Source organism: Castanea sativa, chromosome 6, assembly GCF_040712315.1.
Source record: "Castanea sativa cultivar Marrone di Chiusa Pesio chromosome 6, ASM4071231v1".
In the NCBI taxonomy this organism is placed as follows: domain Eukaryota; kingdom Viridiplantae; phylum Streptophyta; class Magnoliopsida; order Fagales; family Fagaceae; genus Castanea; species Castanea sativa.
In genome coordinates this window covers 57,646,044-57,662,701 of record NC_134018.1, presented here as the reverse complement: position 1 = coordinate 57,662,701, position 16,658 = coordinate 57,646,044, and the positions used below count along the sequence as shown (strand labels likewise).

At 36.8% G+C, this 16,658-nt stretch overlaps 1 protein-coding gene across 1 annotated transcript; it reads left to right on the top strand.

The window, feature by feature from the left end:
• The first annotated feature begins 4,178 nt into the window (after nucleotides 1-4,178).
• LOC142640260 (uncharacterized) lies at nucleotides 4,179-6,960 on the top strand. The gene is made up of 6 exons (XM_075814333.1): nucleotides 4,179-4,300; nucleotides 4,448-5,233; nucleotides 5,394-5,552; nucleotides 5,659-5,782; nucleotides 5,852-5,964; nucleotides 6,714-6,960. Exons 1-6 carry the CDS (start codon nucleotides 4,179-4,181, stop codon nucleotides 6,958-6,960), a joined length of 1,551 nt encoding a protein of 516 aa, XP_075670448.1.
• Nucleotides 6,961-16,658: the final 9,698 nt, after the last annotated feature.

The window sequence follows — 16,658 nt, the reverse complement described above, 5'->3', positions numbered from 1 at the left end:
AAAGAAAAAGATACTTCAAAATCCTCACTACATCCCTCAAAAAAAAAAAAAAAAAAACTCATGAACAATCCCCCTTTTTGTCACAAGTGACAAAGGGTAAGCATATCAAGTAGACATCTCATCATCACTAGGCGAGCCAGTATCATCATCACTAGGCGAGCCAGTATCATCACCCTCATTAGCATCATCATTGCCGGAGCCATCATCACTCTCATCCTCGGATGTCGGTGGAGATGGAGAAGAAGCAATCGTGAAACCACCTATGGCAACCTATTGTTGTGATATACGACCAACATGGGTGTTCACCTAACACAACTCATCACTGAGAGTGTCAAGACGAGTATCCATGCGCACAAACTGTGCCATGATGGTCTCAAGTGTCACTCCATCCGCTGAAGATGAAAGAGCGGAAGTGGATGGAGCGGTAGAGGCTAGAGGAGCAGCCGTCTCGGTCTGAGTTCGTCTCGAGCGAAGCTGTGCAAAACTCCGCTTAACGGTAGCGGCATCAATGGCACACATGAACTTGAAGTGGGGAGACTCAGAATAGGAGACAGAAAATGGAGAAGGAGCCACATGATAACTGAAGGGAAGATGAGCTTATTACGGGTCGTTGTGTTCCTATACACATCTATGAGGGAGACTATGAAGTAAGAAGGGAAATCCATGGTAAGATCCTCAATGAGGGATAACAAAAATAGAGCACGAGGCTCTATTATAGTATTCTAGTGAGAGAGAGGATGGAGAACAAAGGTCATAACCATTTTAAGGAACCTAGGACCTTTAGCAAAGTTCAAACAACGGGTGTATTGACGGTCACCCCAAGAAGAAGGTGTCTCACAAAAGAGAGATGAGAGTTCGTCTTTGGACACAATCCTCAGACACTCATAGCCAGGATAGTCAGGGTGCTCTATCCTAGGAATGTGGAGTACCTCAGATACAATACCCGAAGTAACTACCATGCATATACCCTGAACGCGAGTGACAAACTGTGGTATAGAATAGTCAAATCCGTGCATATTGGAGTAGAAATCCTATATGATCACGGAAGGGCACGTGGCCGGGATGCCACATAGTGATTCCCAACCCCTACTATGGATGATAGTGGGTAGGTCAGTGTCAGGAAAATCGGACAAAATGACTTGGCGTTCCGAATGAATGCCTCGTCGTGAAAAGTTCTCAAAGAAGTTCGATTTGGCCTTCTTATCACGGAACCCTACATGAAAAGGAGTGGGATCAGAAGGAGAAGAAGATAAAGATGCCCCGGAACGAAGAGGGTTCGGAGACGGAATGGATTTACTTTTAGGTGCCATGATGCAACTATCATAAGAGGGAGAGAATGAGTGTTTCCCTAGTATTACTCCACTTAATGTGGACAATTTTATCTATTTAATTTAGGCAAAATATTATATTTAAAATTTTTTAAAATAAAAAAGAAGTGAAAATATAAATAATTTAATGATATATATGGGGGATGTGGATGAATTTAAATGTTAAATAAAATGAAATGAGAATAAAAATAAAAATAAAATACATAACAATAAACACTAACTCATCCAAATAATTCTATGCAATATAATAATAGTACATTCTTATATACTATTTTTAATTATTTATAATGGAATATGATAATATTTAGCAATCAAAGTCATAAAAAAATAAAAAAATAAAAAAAACTTAAAACACAAAGCTAAATCCCATCAACCAAAATAGAGTTCTAAAGAACACAAAACTTTATTAAGCTAAAATAGAGATGCAAGAAAAATAAAAATAAAAATCCACCAAAAAAGTGAGGGAGAAAGAGTGGGAAATAACCATTTTTTGTAAGAGAAAATTATGTAAAGAATGGAAGAGTGAATGACAAATTTATACTAAGAGGATGATAATAAAAAGAAACAAAATAAGGATGATAAAAGGAAAGAGGAAGAGTAATATCAAGGTAGAATGTTGGGGGGGGGGGTGAAAAGGTAAAGAGAAGGAGAAATGTTGGAGAAAGTGTAAATGTAAAAAAAAAAAATGAGTACAATTTGATGAGCACAATTTTCTTTTATTTGAATTTAAGTAAAATATTGCATTTTTTATTTTTTAAAACAAAAAGAGAGAGAAAATATAAATAATTTAATAATAAGGAGGATGTGGTTGAATTTCAATATTGAGTAAAATAGAAGAGAAGAAAAAAATGAGAAAAATTAAAAGATATAACAATAAACACTAAATTATACAAATTATGCTATGCAATGGAATACTATTTTATTTTTATCTACTATCTTTAATTTTTTATAATGTAATTGGATAAAATTTAACAAAAAAAGAGAATAATAATACTAACTTAAAACACAAAACTAAATCGTATCAACCTAAATTAGAGTTCTTAAAAACACAAAATATCAACCTATAGCGGAGATGCAATAAACAATATGGGAAATGCTAACGAATGCCCTTAGGCCATTGGTTAATAATTCATTTAAAGAAAGTTTTTATGGGCAAAAGAAATAAAGCAATTAATATTTTGACAACTTTTTTTATTTCCCATAAAAGTGGTGTTAAAATTTTTTCTAAAATTGATTGTTAACCAATACCCTAAGAGCATTCGTTAGCATGACCCAAAAAATAAAAATCCACCAAAACATTGAGAGAGAGAGAGAGAGAGAGAGAGAGAGAGGGTCTTTTTGTGAGAGAAAATTATGCAAGGAATGAAAAAGAGTGACAAATTTGTAGAAAGAGGGAAGGGATAAGAAGAGACAAATAAAGGAAGATGAAGGGAAAAATGAATAGCAATATTAAAGTGGAGGGTAGTGGGGAGATGAAAAGGTAAGGGAAGAAGAAATGTTGAAAAAAAGTGTAAATATTTAAAAATAAGTAAATGTAAAAAAAATTATAGGAAAATTAGAAATAAAAAAGAAATATATATAGATGTTAAAACTGACAAAGATGAATATGTAAAGTCAATAATTTATTTATATATATATTGATAAAAAATATGAATAAATAATAATAAATAATTATGTGGCGAATGATGTGGCGATCAGGCGGCACAACAGGAGCTCAACAGTAATAAATGCCACGCTTCAGCTTTTAGTAATATATAAACAAAGAGCATAATAATAATAATAATAATAATAATAATAATAATAATAATAATAATAATAATAACTTAAAACACAAAACTAAATCGTATTAACCTAAATTAGAGTTTAAAAACACAAAAATTTATCAACCTAAAGCGGAGATACAATAAAAAATAAAAATCTAACAAAATATTGAGAGAGAGAGAGAGAGAGAGAGAGAGAGAGAGAGAGAGAGAGAAAACTATGTAAATAATGGAAAAGAGTGACAAATTTACAGTAAAAGGGAAGAGATAAGAAGAGACAAATGAAGGAAGACGAATGGAAAGATGAATAACAAAATTAAAGTAGAGGGTAGTGAGGAGATGAAAATGTAACGAAAGAAGAAAGGTTGAAGAAAATGTAAATATTTAAAAAATAAGTGAATATAAAAAAAAATTATAGAAAAATTGAAAAAAAAAAAATATATATATATATATATATATACAGATGTTAAAACCAACAAAGATGAATATGTAAAGTTAATAATCTATTTATATATATATATATATAGTAAAAAAAGGAATAAATAATAAATGATAATGAAAGGTCGGATGATGATCATATGGATGATTTGAATGCCTTGGTAGGTGACCGAATTAGAGGGGAACCAAGAAATGCAACCGAAGATAAGGAAGTGCGTAATTTTGACAAATTTGAGGAAGATGCAAAGCGTGAGTTGTATTCGAGTTGCATTGATTATAGTATCTTGAAGTTTGGTATTGAGATATTGAGTGTCAAGGTAATGACCAACTTGAGTAATAAAAAACTTGATATGATGCTAGAATTACTAACAACGGTTTTACCAAAAGGTAACTTGGTTCCAAGGCCAACTTATGAAGCAAAGAAGATGTTATGTGACTTGGGCAAATCATACGAGCATATAGATGCATGCAAAAATAATTGTGCACTATTTTGGAAGGAAAATGAAAACTTTAATAAATGTCCGGTGTGTGAAGCGCCTAGGTACAAAGATACACATGCCCAAGGTAAGAAGATTCCTCATAAGGTATTGCATTACTTCCTATTGACACTGAGACTGAGAGGATTGTACATGTCAGGTCAAAGAGCTAAGACATGAGATGGTATATAGACAAACGTGTGGATGATGGGATAATGAGGCATCCGGCTGAAAGTGACGAGTGGAAGGAGTTTGATTTGCAACATCCTGATTTTGACCTCGAACCTCGTAATGTAAGGTTGGAGTTGGCTACAGATGGATTTAACCCTTTTGGGAATATGAACAATAACTTTAGTATGTGACCTATCATACTTATCCCCTATAACCTACTGCCTTGGCTGGTTATGAAGGAGCCATTTTTTATGTTGTCCTTACTTATTCTTAGTCCCCATCAATCGGGAAATGAGATTGATATTTACTTGAAACCATTGGTTGACGAGTTGAAAGAGTTATGGGAAGAAGGTGTAGAAACTTATGATGCTTATAGTAAAGAGCATTTTCAGATGCGTGCAACTTTGTTGTGGACAATACATGACTATCTTGGATTTGATAACGTGTTTGGGTGGAGGATAAAGGGTGATCATTCTTGTTACACTTGCAACGATGAACCATATTTAGAAGTTTTGGAAAGTAAAATTGGATTTATTAAGCATCGAGCTTATTTGCCTATGGAATATCGTTGGAGACAAAGTCGGTTGCATAATGGTTTATCGGAAAAACGGAAGAAATCTTTAGAGTTAGCAGTGGGAAAGATACAAAAGCAACTAGATAGAATACAAAATATAATTTTAGGAAAGTATCCAAGTATTAAGAAGAGACAACTCATTGGGGAGCCAAATTGGTCAAATGTGAGTATTTTGTACAAGCTTCCATACTGGAAAAATAAGAAGCTTAAGCACAACATTGATGTTATGCATGTGGAGAAGAACATTAGCGAGAGTACTTACGATACTTTGTTGGGCATTGAGGGGAAAAACAAGGGCATTGACAAGGCACGGATAGACTTGCAAAATATGAACTTCAGGCACATGTTACATTTGACACAACGTCCTGATGGATCATATGACAAGCCTTGGGCTTTCTTTTCATTAAGCCCTAATGAAAGGGATGGTTTTTATGGCCTTTTGAAATCAGTCAAGTATCCAGATGGCTATGTAGCCAACATATCAAGGTCAGTAAATGCAAAAATGGTAGATTATCTGGTTTGAAAAGCCACGACTGTCATGTGCTACTACAACGAATTCTTCCAATTGAGTTGCAAGGATTTGCAGATAAAGACATTAGTATTGAATTGTTTGAGTTGGGAAATTTTTCCAAGACTTATGCTCAAGGACCCTAAAGCAGAGTGAATTAGAGAAACTAGAAGAACTTATAATTCTTATAATATGCAAGCTTGAGAGGTTCTTTCCTCCAATATTCTTTGATGTTATGGTCCACTTTGCTGTTCACTTGCCTCGAGAAGCAATTCTAGGAGGTCCAGTACAATATCGGTGAATGTATCCAATTGAAAGGTAATTAGATCTTTTGATGCATTCATTAATTGCATCTTTCCCACGTGGTATAAAATCACAAACTGTGTGTATTTTTTCCTTGTAGGTACCTTGAAAAATTGAAAAGATACGTTTCCAACCGAGCTCGACCAGAAGGTTCGATTGCAGAGGCTTGCATTCTTAAAGAATGTATTAACAACTGGTCTTTGTATATTAATGGGATCGAAACTGTGCATAATCTAAGAGAAAGAAATGAAGATGTTGGTGAATATAGTGAAGGATTGATACTTTTTTCATAGATTGCCCGACCTACAGGTGATAGGCGAAATGATGGCAACTTGTCTCGTGCATTACTTGATACTGCTCATTGGTACTTGTTGTACAATAATCCTGAGCTAGAGCCTTATTTAAAGTATGTGATTTCATATGCATATATTGTTTGATCAAGTTTTGAATATTATCTACAATGCTTAGCTAAAAATAAATCACCTTATTTTTAATAGCGAACACAAAAGCATATTGCATAATCCTACTGGAGAAGCCATAACTCAAATCCAACGATAAGAGTTTCCCAAGTGGTTCAAAGGACGTGTAAGAAATTTGAAAATTAATCACACACTAATAAATTTAAACATTTAAATTTATTCGTCATTGCTTATTACTAATTAATATCACTTGTTGTATGTCATTATAGATGAATAGATTGAAAGTTAATGAGTTATCAGACGCTACTAAACAGTTATGGTCATTAGCAAATGGTCCTAAGTAACATGTGAAGAAGTACACAGTTTGTATGATCAATAGTGTAAAGTTTTATACAAGGGACCTAGATTAGCGTGTAACCCAAAACAGTAGTGTATGTACCGAAGGGGACCATGAGGGAGAAATGCACGACTTCTATGGTCATGTGTGCAAAATTTGGGAATTAGAGTCTATGTTTCGCCATAAAGTTGTTTTGTTCCAGTGCAAATGGTACAATACTGGTACCAATAATCGAAGGAGAACGATAAGAACCGATGCACACTGCACGAGCATTGATGTTACAAGTCGGTGATATCAAAATGACCATTTTATACTTCCTAGTGAAGTGAAACAAGTTTTCTACCTTCAAGATACTAAATTGCGTGACCCTTGCAAAATTGTGCAATGCATCCACCATAGGGGAGTGTTTGATGTTCTAGAAGTCCGGAGTGGAGAATCCAATAATAACACAGAAGATAGTGACACATTTCAACAAAAAGCGATTGTTGATGCTGTCTCTGTCAATGTTGAGGACAATATTATTGAGTATTGTATGGGTGATGTTGAAACTGAGGTTGTTCTTGAAGGTGGAACTTCAGGAAATGCTAATCAAAATGAAGAGCATGACATACCGGACGTTGATCTTGATATGGATTATGATATGTAGAGTTCATAATAATTGCTTTAAATGTTATGTGCTTGTCTTAAAGTTTTATGTTTGTCTAAGTAGCAATTGTTTTAAAGTTTTGTGCTTATCTTAAACTTGATATGGATATTGATGTGGTCATTTGTTGTGTTGAATTATTAGCAATTGTGTTCAAATTTAGCACTTGTGAATTGTTTGATATGGATAATGGTGTAGACTATGATATGTAAAGTTAGTAGTAATTGTTATTAAGATTTTTTGTACTTATCTTGAACTTGGTATGGATATTGATGTGGTCATTTGTTGTGTTGAGTTAGTAGCAATTGTGTTCATATTTTGCACTTATGAATTGCTTGATATGGATAATGGTGTAGACTATGATGTTAAGTTAGTAGTAATTGTACTTATCTTTCATGTCAATACATAATTTCAAAAAATGTTCAAAAAGGCCAAATAAACTCATAATATACCAAGATATGAGATGACAAGATTGGATAGAATGAGGCAAAACCAAGAGAGAATTGATGCTTTGGGATTGAAGCACATCTCAACTTCTTTAAAGAATTCTGCTCAGTCCGATTGTACAAAAGGGAAAAGAAGTAGAGCTAGTGTTATGCTAGATGATAATTATGTACCACCTATTGGTGACGATGACAATGACAATGATGAGTCATTTAATTCTATAAACCATAAGGTACAATAGATGTTTCATAGGGTACAATAGATGATAATAACTTTGTTGTTCCATTATTTGTAATAACGTTGTTGTTCCATTATATGTATGTTTGTTAGTTACAGATGGCACCAGGATGGTTACACGCTCGTGAGGTGAGACATCTATTCTGGTGGTCCAATCTACAGAAACACTTCCTAAAGCAAATCCTCTCGCCCAAAGTTCTTCTAGTGCAGAGGCGCAGGCTACCGACACATTAACTAGCACGACTGGTAATTACATAGAACATACTTAATTACGACAGCACACTGTCTTTACTATTGAGATTATACTTCACTTAATTTAATATTGATAATTTTTAAATAGGATCTGCTAGCAGAAATACCCGTGGAACAACACGTAGTATAGCAGTACGGGCACTTGTAGAAAAAAAGTGGCAAGCTGCCAATACGTATAGTTGCAGAGTATGATGCTCCTGTTGGGAAGAATGCGTGCAAGCTTGTAAATCAAATTGGCATACAAGTGCGAAGTAATTTGTCTAATTACAACGTGAAAAATTGGAAAAGTGTTGATGTTGCTACTAGAGATGTGGTGCTTCAAAAGATAGCGGTAAATTTACATTGATAACGTCTAACTTGTCTTTGTTGTCACTTAGCATATTAAATTCATATAATAATATTTTTATATTACATATATACTTCATTTTACAGGACCAGTTTGAGCTACAAGGAGATTCTAACTTGGTAACGAAAGTATTAAATACAAAATGTAGAAGATTATTGAGTTGCAGCTCCAACAAGTTGCATCAAACTTATAAAAAGCTCGTACAATCTCATGGTGTTGACTATGCAAAAAGCCACCCGCCAAAGAATGCCACACTTGAGCAGTGGACTGGACTCATTGATGGGAAATAGACCAATAAGGATTGGCTGGTAAATTATTTATGCGTATATTATTATTATCCAATGTTTACTATATTATGTTGTCAAATGATTAGTTTAATACTTAGATGAAGTAAATGTATACTATTTTATTCATGATTTAATAAATATCTTGAATGTTCTTTATTAGGAAAAATCAAGAAAGAACTCTAAAAATAGAAAGAAAACTTCAGGCAAATATAGATGTGGGACAAAGGCACTTGTTGTTAGGGTTGATGAGGAGGTGCATTTTTTTTTCATTTTCTTAAACCTCAATATATTACATGTTGTGATTAATTAACAATATCTATCTAACACTCGAATGTTAATTAATCAGACAAATAATAAAGGCGGTCAAATTCCTGAATTGGCAAAAATCTTCAAAGATGTTCATTTTAATCCAAATACAAATATGTGGATACATCATAAGGATGAAGCGACATATGTATGTGTATCATTCCATCCCTATCATGTTTGTAAAGCTATAACATATGTAATATTAATGTTATGATTGTTTGTTTTTTTCTCTCTTTCAAATGATAGGAAAATATTCTCAAAGTGCAAAAGGATCATTGTCAAGATCCTAAAGCAATTCCCCTTACACAAGAGGAGATCTCAAACTTGGTTTTTAAGAAGAAGTCCGGTATTGTAAAAGGACTTAGCATGAGACCTTTCTCTTCTCTAGTAACTACCGCCTCATCTAGTTTCTCAGTGGAGTATATCCAACGGCTAGAAAATGAGAAAATGAGATAATTGAGCTCAAAGAGACAAGAGCTAGGAACCAAGAGGAGCGAGTTAAGGAGCAAGAGACACGAGTTAAGCAAGAAGAGGTCCAAAAGAATATTCTTAACTTTTGGGGAGCAAATGTTATGATGACACTCTTACCTATGGGGATGGTTCATCTTCAAGTTAAAACACTTATTGGTTAGTACTTTATTTTAGCAATTGACTCGCACTACATGGTGTGACTACTTTTTTTATGCATTATTTGAAACTAATTGTATTATATTACACTTGAAAATCTATATTTGCTTTCTACAACTTATACATTAGGAGTTGTGATTTTAATTCATTGGTGTGGCTACTCTTAATGCATTGTTAGAAATGTTTCTTATAACATAGTTAATGTTTTTACTTTATGATTTTAATGTAGTATTATTTTTATATTTGTGCAGTTTTCTTATTGGTAGCTTTTAGGAGATTTACTTTTGGCATTACTTGAAGACATATAAGGACATTTTCCGTTAGTTCTAATTATATTATGCTACACTTTTTTGTATTGTTATAAAACATCTTTAGTTATTGTATGTGTTGCAAACAAGTATTGTATGGAAGGAGTTTGAATTGAATATTTCTTTCATTTATTACTTGTGGAATGTATAGGTCTTTTTTTATAAATGTGTTGTTGAAATAAATGTGTTATTCAAATTTAAGGTTTTAATAATGTAATGACAGGTTACAGGTTAATATCAAAGTTATGAAAAAAAAATAAAAACAAAAAATAAGTTTTAGTGACAAATTTTTTTATCACAAATATAGCAACAAAAAATTGTTTTAGTGACGAAATATTTCACCGCGAAATGTAGCAAAATTTTGTAAGAAATAGTTTTAGTGGTGAAAATTTTCATCGCTATATGTGCCTAGATTTTCTTAAAAATAATTTTAGCGACAAATTTTTTCGTCACTATATGTACTCAAAAATAGTTTTAGTGACGAAATTGTTCGTTACTAAATATGATTTAATAAACTGAAGTGTTTTTAATGACGAAATATTTTCGTCACTGAATAGTGTTTTTAGCAAGGAAAACATTTAGCGACGAAACGTTTCTGTCGCTAAAAGTTTTTTCTTTTTTAAAAAAATCAGACTTTTATTGACAAATTTTTTTGTCGCTAGAACTTTTAGCGACGGGGTTTTAGCGGCGAAATGAGTTTCGTCGCTAAAAGTCCGATTTCGTTGCTAAAGGTTCTTAGTGACGAAAAACTGAACTTTTAGTGACGAAAAACTGAACTTTTAGTGACGTATTTTTTCCTCACTGAAAATATATTTTGTTGTAGTGTCCCCTTCATTGTTCGTAGATAGAGAGAGATGGTGTGTAGACTGTGGGAGGCTAGGGCCGAGGATGGAGACGTGGCAAGGATGGTGATATAAAAAATAAGTTACTTTCAACTAATTTTAGCATCTGAAATTTTCTGCCATATCATAAAGATAGTTGAAACAGTTGATGTCTTATTCATATTAATTTAAGGTCATTCTAAAGAGTATAAATCAATTTTAAATCATTTAAAAAAATTATAAAAGAAATGTTATGTTCATAACATTCTCACAACAAATATTTAAGTGTTACGTTGTTATTGGTCATTTCTAGTGGGCAAAAAGTAATTCTAGTGGTGGATCCAAATTGAAACCAATAATAACTTATCAACTAGTTAGGAATTTTGTTGTGAAAATATTGTAAATGTAATACTTCTCAAATTATAAAACATCACTACAACAAAATGTATTTTTAGCGACGAAAATTAGTGAGAAAATATTTTTCGTCGCTAAAAGTACAACTTTAGCGATGAAAATCAATTTTCGTCGCTAATAATGAAAAAAAATTATAACATTTAGCGACGAAAATCAATTTTGCTTGCTCTGAAAAGAAAACTTTGCGTGTAATTAGATCACAAATATTCTTATCTACATGTTTAAGATGACTAACCTAATCCTATCTACATGTTTAAGATGACAAGCCTAATCCTAATAAAGGCACAAGACCATCCTTAGTTTGCAAGCAAAGTATTTTACTTGTACCACAAATTTAATTATTTGCAAAGTATATTATTTGTACAACAAATTTATAAACTATATAAAATGTACGGTTAGTTTATTATATAAACTATATAAAATTTAGTATCCTATACATGTCTCACATTGAGTTCATTATAAAATTGTATTCAGAATAGTAAAGATTAACTATGAAGGACTTTCTTATGTGAACCTAAGCCTAATCACATAATCCACTCCTTCCCTCTAAAAACAATCCTATGATCTTCTTACGATGGTCAAGGATCGAGTGGCTACAAACTTTCGTGCATATATCTATTTTCAAGTCAAATTAAGGAGAAGAGAAATAAAGCTAGTCAGCACAAGTGGAGAATAGATGGTTGACGTATGAATTACTAGGTAGAGGCCATCAAGTTTATTATAAAACCAAATTAAAAAATATGCATGCATAGTAGAATGACGTACGATACCAAAAAATATGGGCTTTCAAAACTTATAAGAAACCTTAGAGCAACAAAAAATTAAGTACTTATATATAATGTAAGTGCACAATTGCACCTGGCCCCAAGAACAGTTACGGGCTCAGGCCCAATGAGCCTTAAACAATGTAATTTGTAGAGTGTGGGCTTGAAACCCAGGTTAGAAGTGTTTGAGGATTAAATGACAAGCCAAAGATTATAAACACTTGAAAACAACAAGGAATACTGTAAGTCAACCTGCTCGGACGTAAGCCGAGAACTGTTCTTATATTATTTCTCTCTCTCTCTTTTTCTCTTTCCTTTAGGTTACAAAGAAGGGATCCCCCTTTCTGTTCTAAGTTGCTCCTTAAATACTCTTCTTTTTGATGCTTTGTACACGTGTTGCCCCAAACTCCCCCTTAGCCTAGATATTTCTTTTCTCAGTGCCTTTGAATAGTAACCAGAAGTTTCCCTTCCACTGTTCAGGTGTCATTTCCCCATTAATGCGGTCAGGGTGGTAGGTGCAGGATCTTTAATGTGGAGGTGACAGCCTTTATCCTTGGTGCTTCTCTTACATCGGTGCTTCCAGGACATTCAAGGGTTTACCCCTTTTATCCACTGGTTTTAACCATGTCATTGCCTAACGTTTATCATGAAGTCCCAGATTCTCCGGTGTCCGTCCGAAGAGAAATTCACCCTCGGCTGGATCCTCGGATCCTCGGCGTATGGGCCGACCCGTAGTACTAACAAGTTCTAAACTCAAGAGCAGGTCGGCCTTCTTTAGCACGGCCCAAAGGCCCATATCTCCATCAGGGTCTTTTTACTCCCCACAATAGCCCCTCAAAACACTAATTTTCAACGTCCGAGGAGAAAAATAGGGTTTTGATCTGACGAGAACCCACTTTACACACTTTGTGAGTGATTACACGTGCATAAATCGTTTCGCGTCCCAGAAGATGCCATCTGGCGGTTTTATTTTCAAAAACGCGCGCATTTATGACTGTAAGCCACACTTTGTCTTCCACGTTCAACGGTGAGATGGGTATCCAACGGTCCTCGTTACTCCACGAAAATTTGGGCGGGATAAACATAATTTCGAGGCCGCTTTTCCGCACATCGTGACGCTTCGGGAACCTGCGCCTTCATTTAATTTCCTAGGGGCTAATCCCATCAAAACATCAGCAATCATACTTTACCTGCAGAAAACCGTGAAAATTTGCACACCTTTATCTTTGTAAGTTCTTACTCTCTCTCTCTTTAACCTTTTCTCCTCGGATATAGTCCTCGGCTATCCTTGTAAACATTCTCCCCTTTAGAGTTTAGCCTTTCGTTCTTTTCTGATGGGTAGATTTAAGTGTCTAGTTGATACCGCCGCTGGAATGGAAGGCTTTAGAGCCAAGTATCACATTCCCGGCGATGTAGGTTTGAAATACCGCCCGACAGAAGCCGTGGCCGGTTCTAGAAAGGAGGGAGAGGTTATCATCCCAATGATAGCCTTTATAGAGGGTGGGATGACCCTCTCAATGAGGCCTGTAACTAGGGAGTACCTTCGCAACCACCGTTTGTGCCCCGATCAATGCCTCCCAAACGTTTTTAGAGTTTTGGGTAGTGTCGATGCTCTAAACGAGCAGATGGGTTTAAACCTCACCTGGCACGATGTTGTCTTTCTGTACGAGTCCCATAAACTTTCCAAAGTAGGTTATTACATTAAGTCTCGCTCCAGTGTCGTTAGGCTAATCTCCTGTCTGCCCAAATCCAACAAAGGCATGAAGGATGACTACACTCATCGTCTCTCGGGAACCTGGCACGACGGCCTACCGCCGCTGAGTGGGGAGATCCAGGTGCGACACCTTAGGATTAGCCTTCCTTCCCCCGCACAAACTCCTCTAATATTGACAAAAATACACATTTACATGCATTCACGTTTATTTAGGTTCATCATGTATTGTATGAATCTGACCATATTAGTCTGATTTGGTGTCTTCCTTTGCAGATAAGCGACACGTGCGCCCACGCTTAAGCCACTGCAACGTTGCAAATCTTAACCGGGTACTGCGCTCCGAGGTGTTTGTCAGCGAGGACCTACAACTCAGAGCGGCTCATCTGATCCTAGGATACACTCCCATCTCCTCGGACTTCCAGGAGATAGAAAACGCCATAGTAGCTGGTGACCGAAGGCGAAGGAAGATAAACGTAGCCCGGCCCCATTTTTTGGACGACCACGATCTCCCTGACGCCCCCCGACACCGTTTTATACGGACAGCCCATCGGGCAACCCCCCGCCGTGCATTCTCGTGAGCTGCATGTTCCGTAAGAGCAGGTGTCTTCTTCGCATACGCTAGACGACGAGATAGATCAATTCCAACTCGAAGACACCGAAAGACCTCAAGGGACTCAGTTCGTCGTACTTTCTGACGAGGAGGAAGAAGCCACCGAGGCCTCTGGAATTGCAGGGTTCATAGTTGCCCGACCAGAAGACGGATCCGAGGAAGATATGGATAGGATGCAGGATCTCCTAACCAAGAGAGGTGCAAAGGTCGCCGGAAAGAAGACGGGGGCGTCCCAAGTTCCCCCATCTTTGCCACCTCCCCCTCCTCCACTCGAGCCAAAACTTCCAGCCGAGGATCCCAAGAAGAAGAGAAAAGGGGATCCTCGAGGGGACGATCGAAGGCAAGGACCCCAAAAACCACGACAACAACCCCCAACGGTTCGCGCGGCCTGGACAAAGGCAAGGGTAGGGACCACTAAGTTGAGAGTGGGGAGATCAGGGATGAGGCCGAAGTTCGCCGAGCACCGGTCACCTGGTCCCCTGACTTAAGATTGGACGGTGCTCCCATCTCCTGCCAATCCAGTATAAGGGCGGTTCAACAAGGCCATGCCCACCACTTGGCCGAAGTGTTGGAGCGCCTCTTCTCGCCGCCCAAGGATATGGAGACCTTGGAAAAAATGAGCCGCCACAACTATTCCTTTCTTTGAAAAGGGACCTAGCGCCGTAAGTTTCCTCCTTTTTAGGAATATTCCACTTCTAACAATATTCATAAGTTTTTTACTATTCCTAACTCCCTCATATTTTGTTACAGGCCATTCAGGAGGTCTTCGTAGCCGAGAAGTTCATAGAAGACACTCGGAAGAAGGCCAGAATTGAGCTGGAGATCAGGGATGGACCGAGAAGTCCTTGGGCACAAACTCGCTAAGAACGAGAAGCTTGTCGCGGAGGTGGCCGATCTGAAGAGAGAAAAGAATGGGGTGGAGTCTAATTTGAAGACCATGAAGACCCGGTGGAGAGAAGGGCAGCGCAAACTCCTTCGCGAAAAGATGACGAGCTCTCCCGAGCCCAAGGGAACGCTAGGATTTGGAAAAGGAGCTTGCGCTAATGAAAGAAGAAGCCGGCTCGTTCCAACGCTCTCTCCAGATCGCTGCCCAGCGGAGCTACGAGGAAGGGGTAGCAACCACCGAGGAGCAGCTGACGGAGGCCTTCGCGGCTTTGTGCGGAGTACCTGCGGAAAGTCCTGGGGGAAGCCCTAAACGTGGGCTGGAGTTCCTCGTCCTCGGATCTCAAGAGGAAGTCCGAGAACGTTTGGCTTCCTCCTCGGAGATATAGGAGATTGAAGAGGCTCCCGCTCGCTACTCCTACCCCCGAGAGCTCTCCCCTACTGCCTTCGATAGTCCACACTCGATTCCAGATCCTACAGAACCTTCAGGTTCCAACAAAGAGAAGGAAGGAGGAGGGGATGCAGAGAAGGATTTGAGCCAGACAGTGGAACTCAGCGTCCTTCCAACGAAGACAGTAGACAAAGGAAAGCAAGTCCTGACTTCCTTTGAGCTGGAGTTGAAAGAGACGGAGGGAACCAGCACTTTTCAGCAAGATCCTCCTCCAAAAGCTTAGGACCTAGCTTAGGGCTTCTCTTTCTCCATGTTCAGCCTTTATATGTAATGCATGTCCAAATGATTAATGAAGAACAACTTTATTTGATTTTCACTCGTGTTGCATCTGTTATTACTTTATTCTTTTTATACTTATCGCAAAAATTTCCCATTAATACATAGCAAAGGTTTCTCAGAGTAAACAAATCTAACTCCAGGATTGCACAATCATAACTTTCACATAATCATGCGCATGTTATTAAAGACTTAACAGAAGGTGACATGTTTGAGGTACTTAAACAATGCCTTGATTAAAAAGAAGAAGAGACCTCATACAACGATCAAACCCTTGTAATGTATAGCACCGTTCTTAGTAAGATGTAAGGTCCGAGGACCATTCCTTACACAAATTTACTTAACACTTAAAGATATAAAACTTAAGATCCGAATTAATAACCAGTAAGGCACTAATTTCCAGGCGCAATAACCAATTAACTTTAATCAAGTTTGTGATCCGAGGACAAGACTTAAACAATTTCCCATTAGTTCTTAAGATTAATAAGCTTATATGTCAATTTTGTCCAAAGTAGGTGGTCCAAGGACCCGGCACAACTAAGGTTCTGTTTAACAAATGACAAGACATCAATTTCCACGAGGTTTGTGGTCCGAGGACTGCACTTCACCAAGTTTCTGTTTGATTCTTAAGATCAGTAACTTCAAATGTTAATTTCCCCAAAGTAGGAGGCCCGAAGACCCGGCATAACTAAGGTTCTGTTTAACAAATGACAAGACATCAATTTCCACAAGGTTTGTGGTCCGAGGACTGCACTTAACCAAGTTTCTGTTTGATTCTTAAGATCAGTAACTTCAAATGTTAATTTCCCCAAAGTAGGAGGCCCGAAGACCCGGCATAACTAAGGTTCTGTTTAACAAATGACAAGACATCAATTTCCACAAGGTTTGTGGTCCGAGGACTTCACTTAACCAAGTTTCTGTTTGATTCTTAAGATCAGTAACTTATAAGAAACTTATAAGAA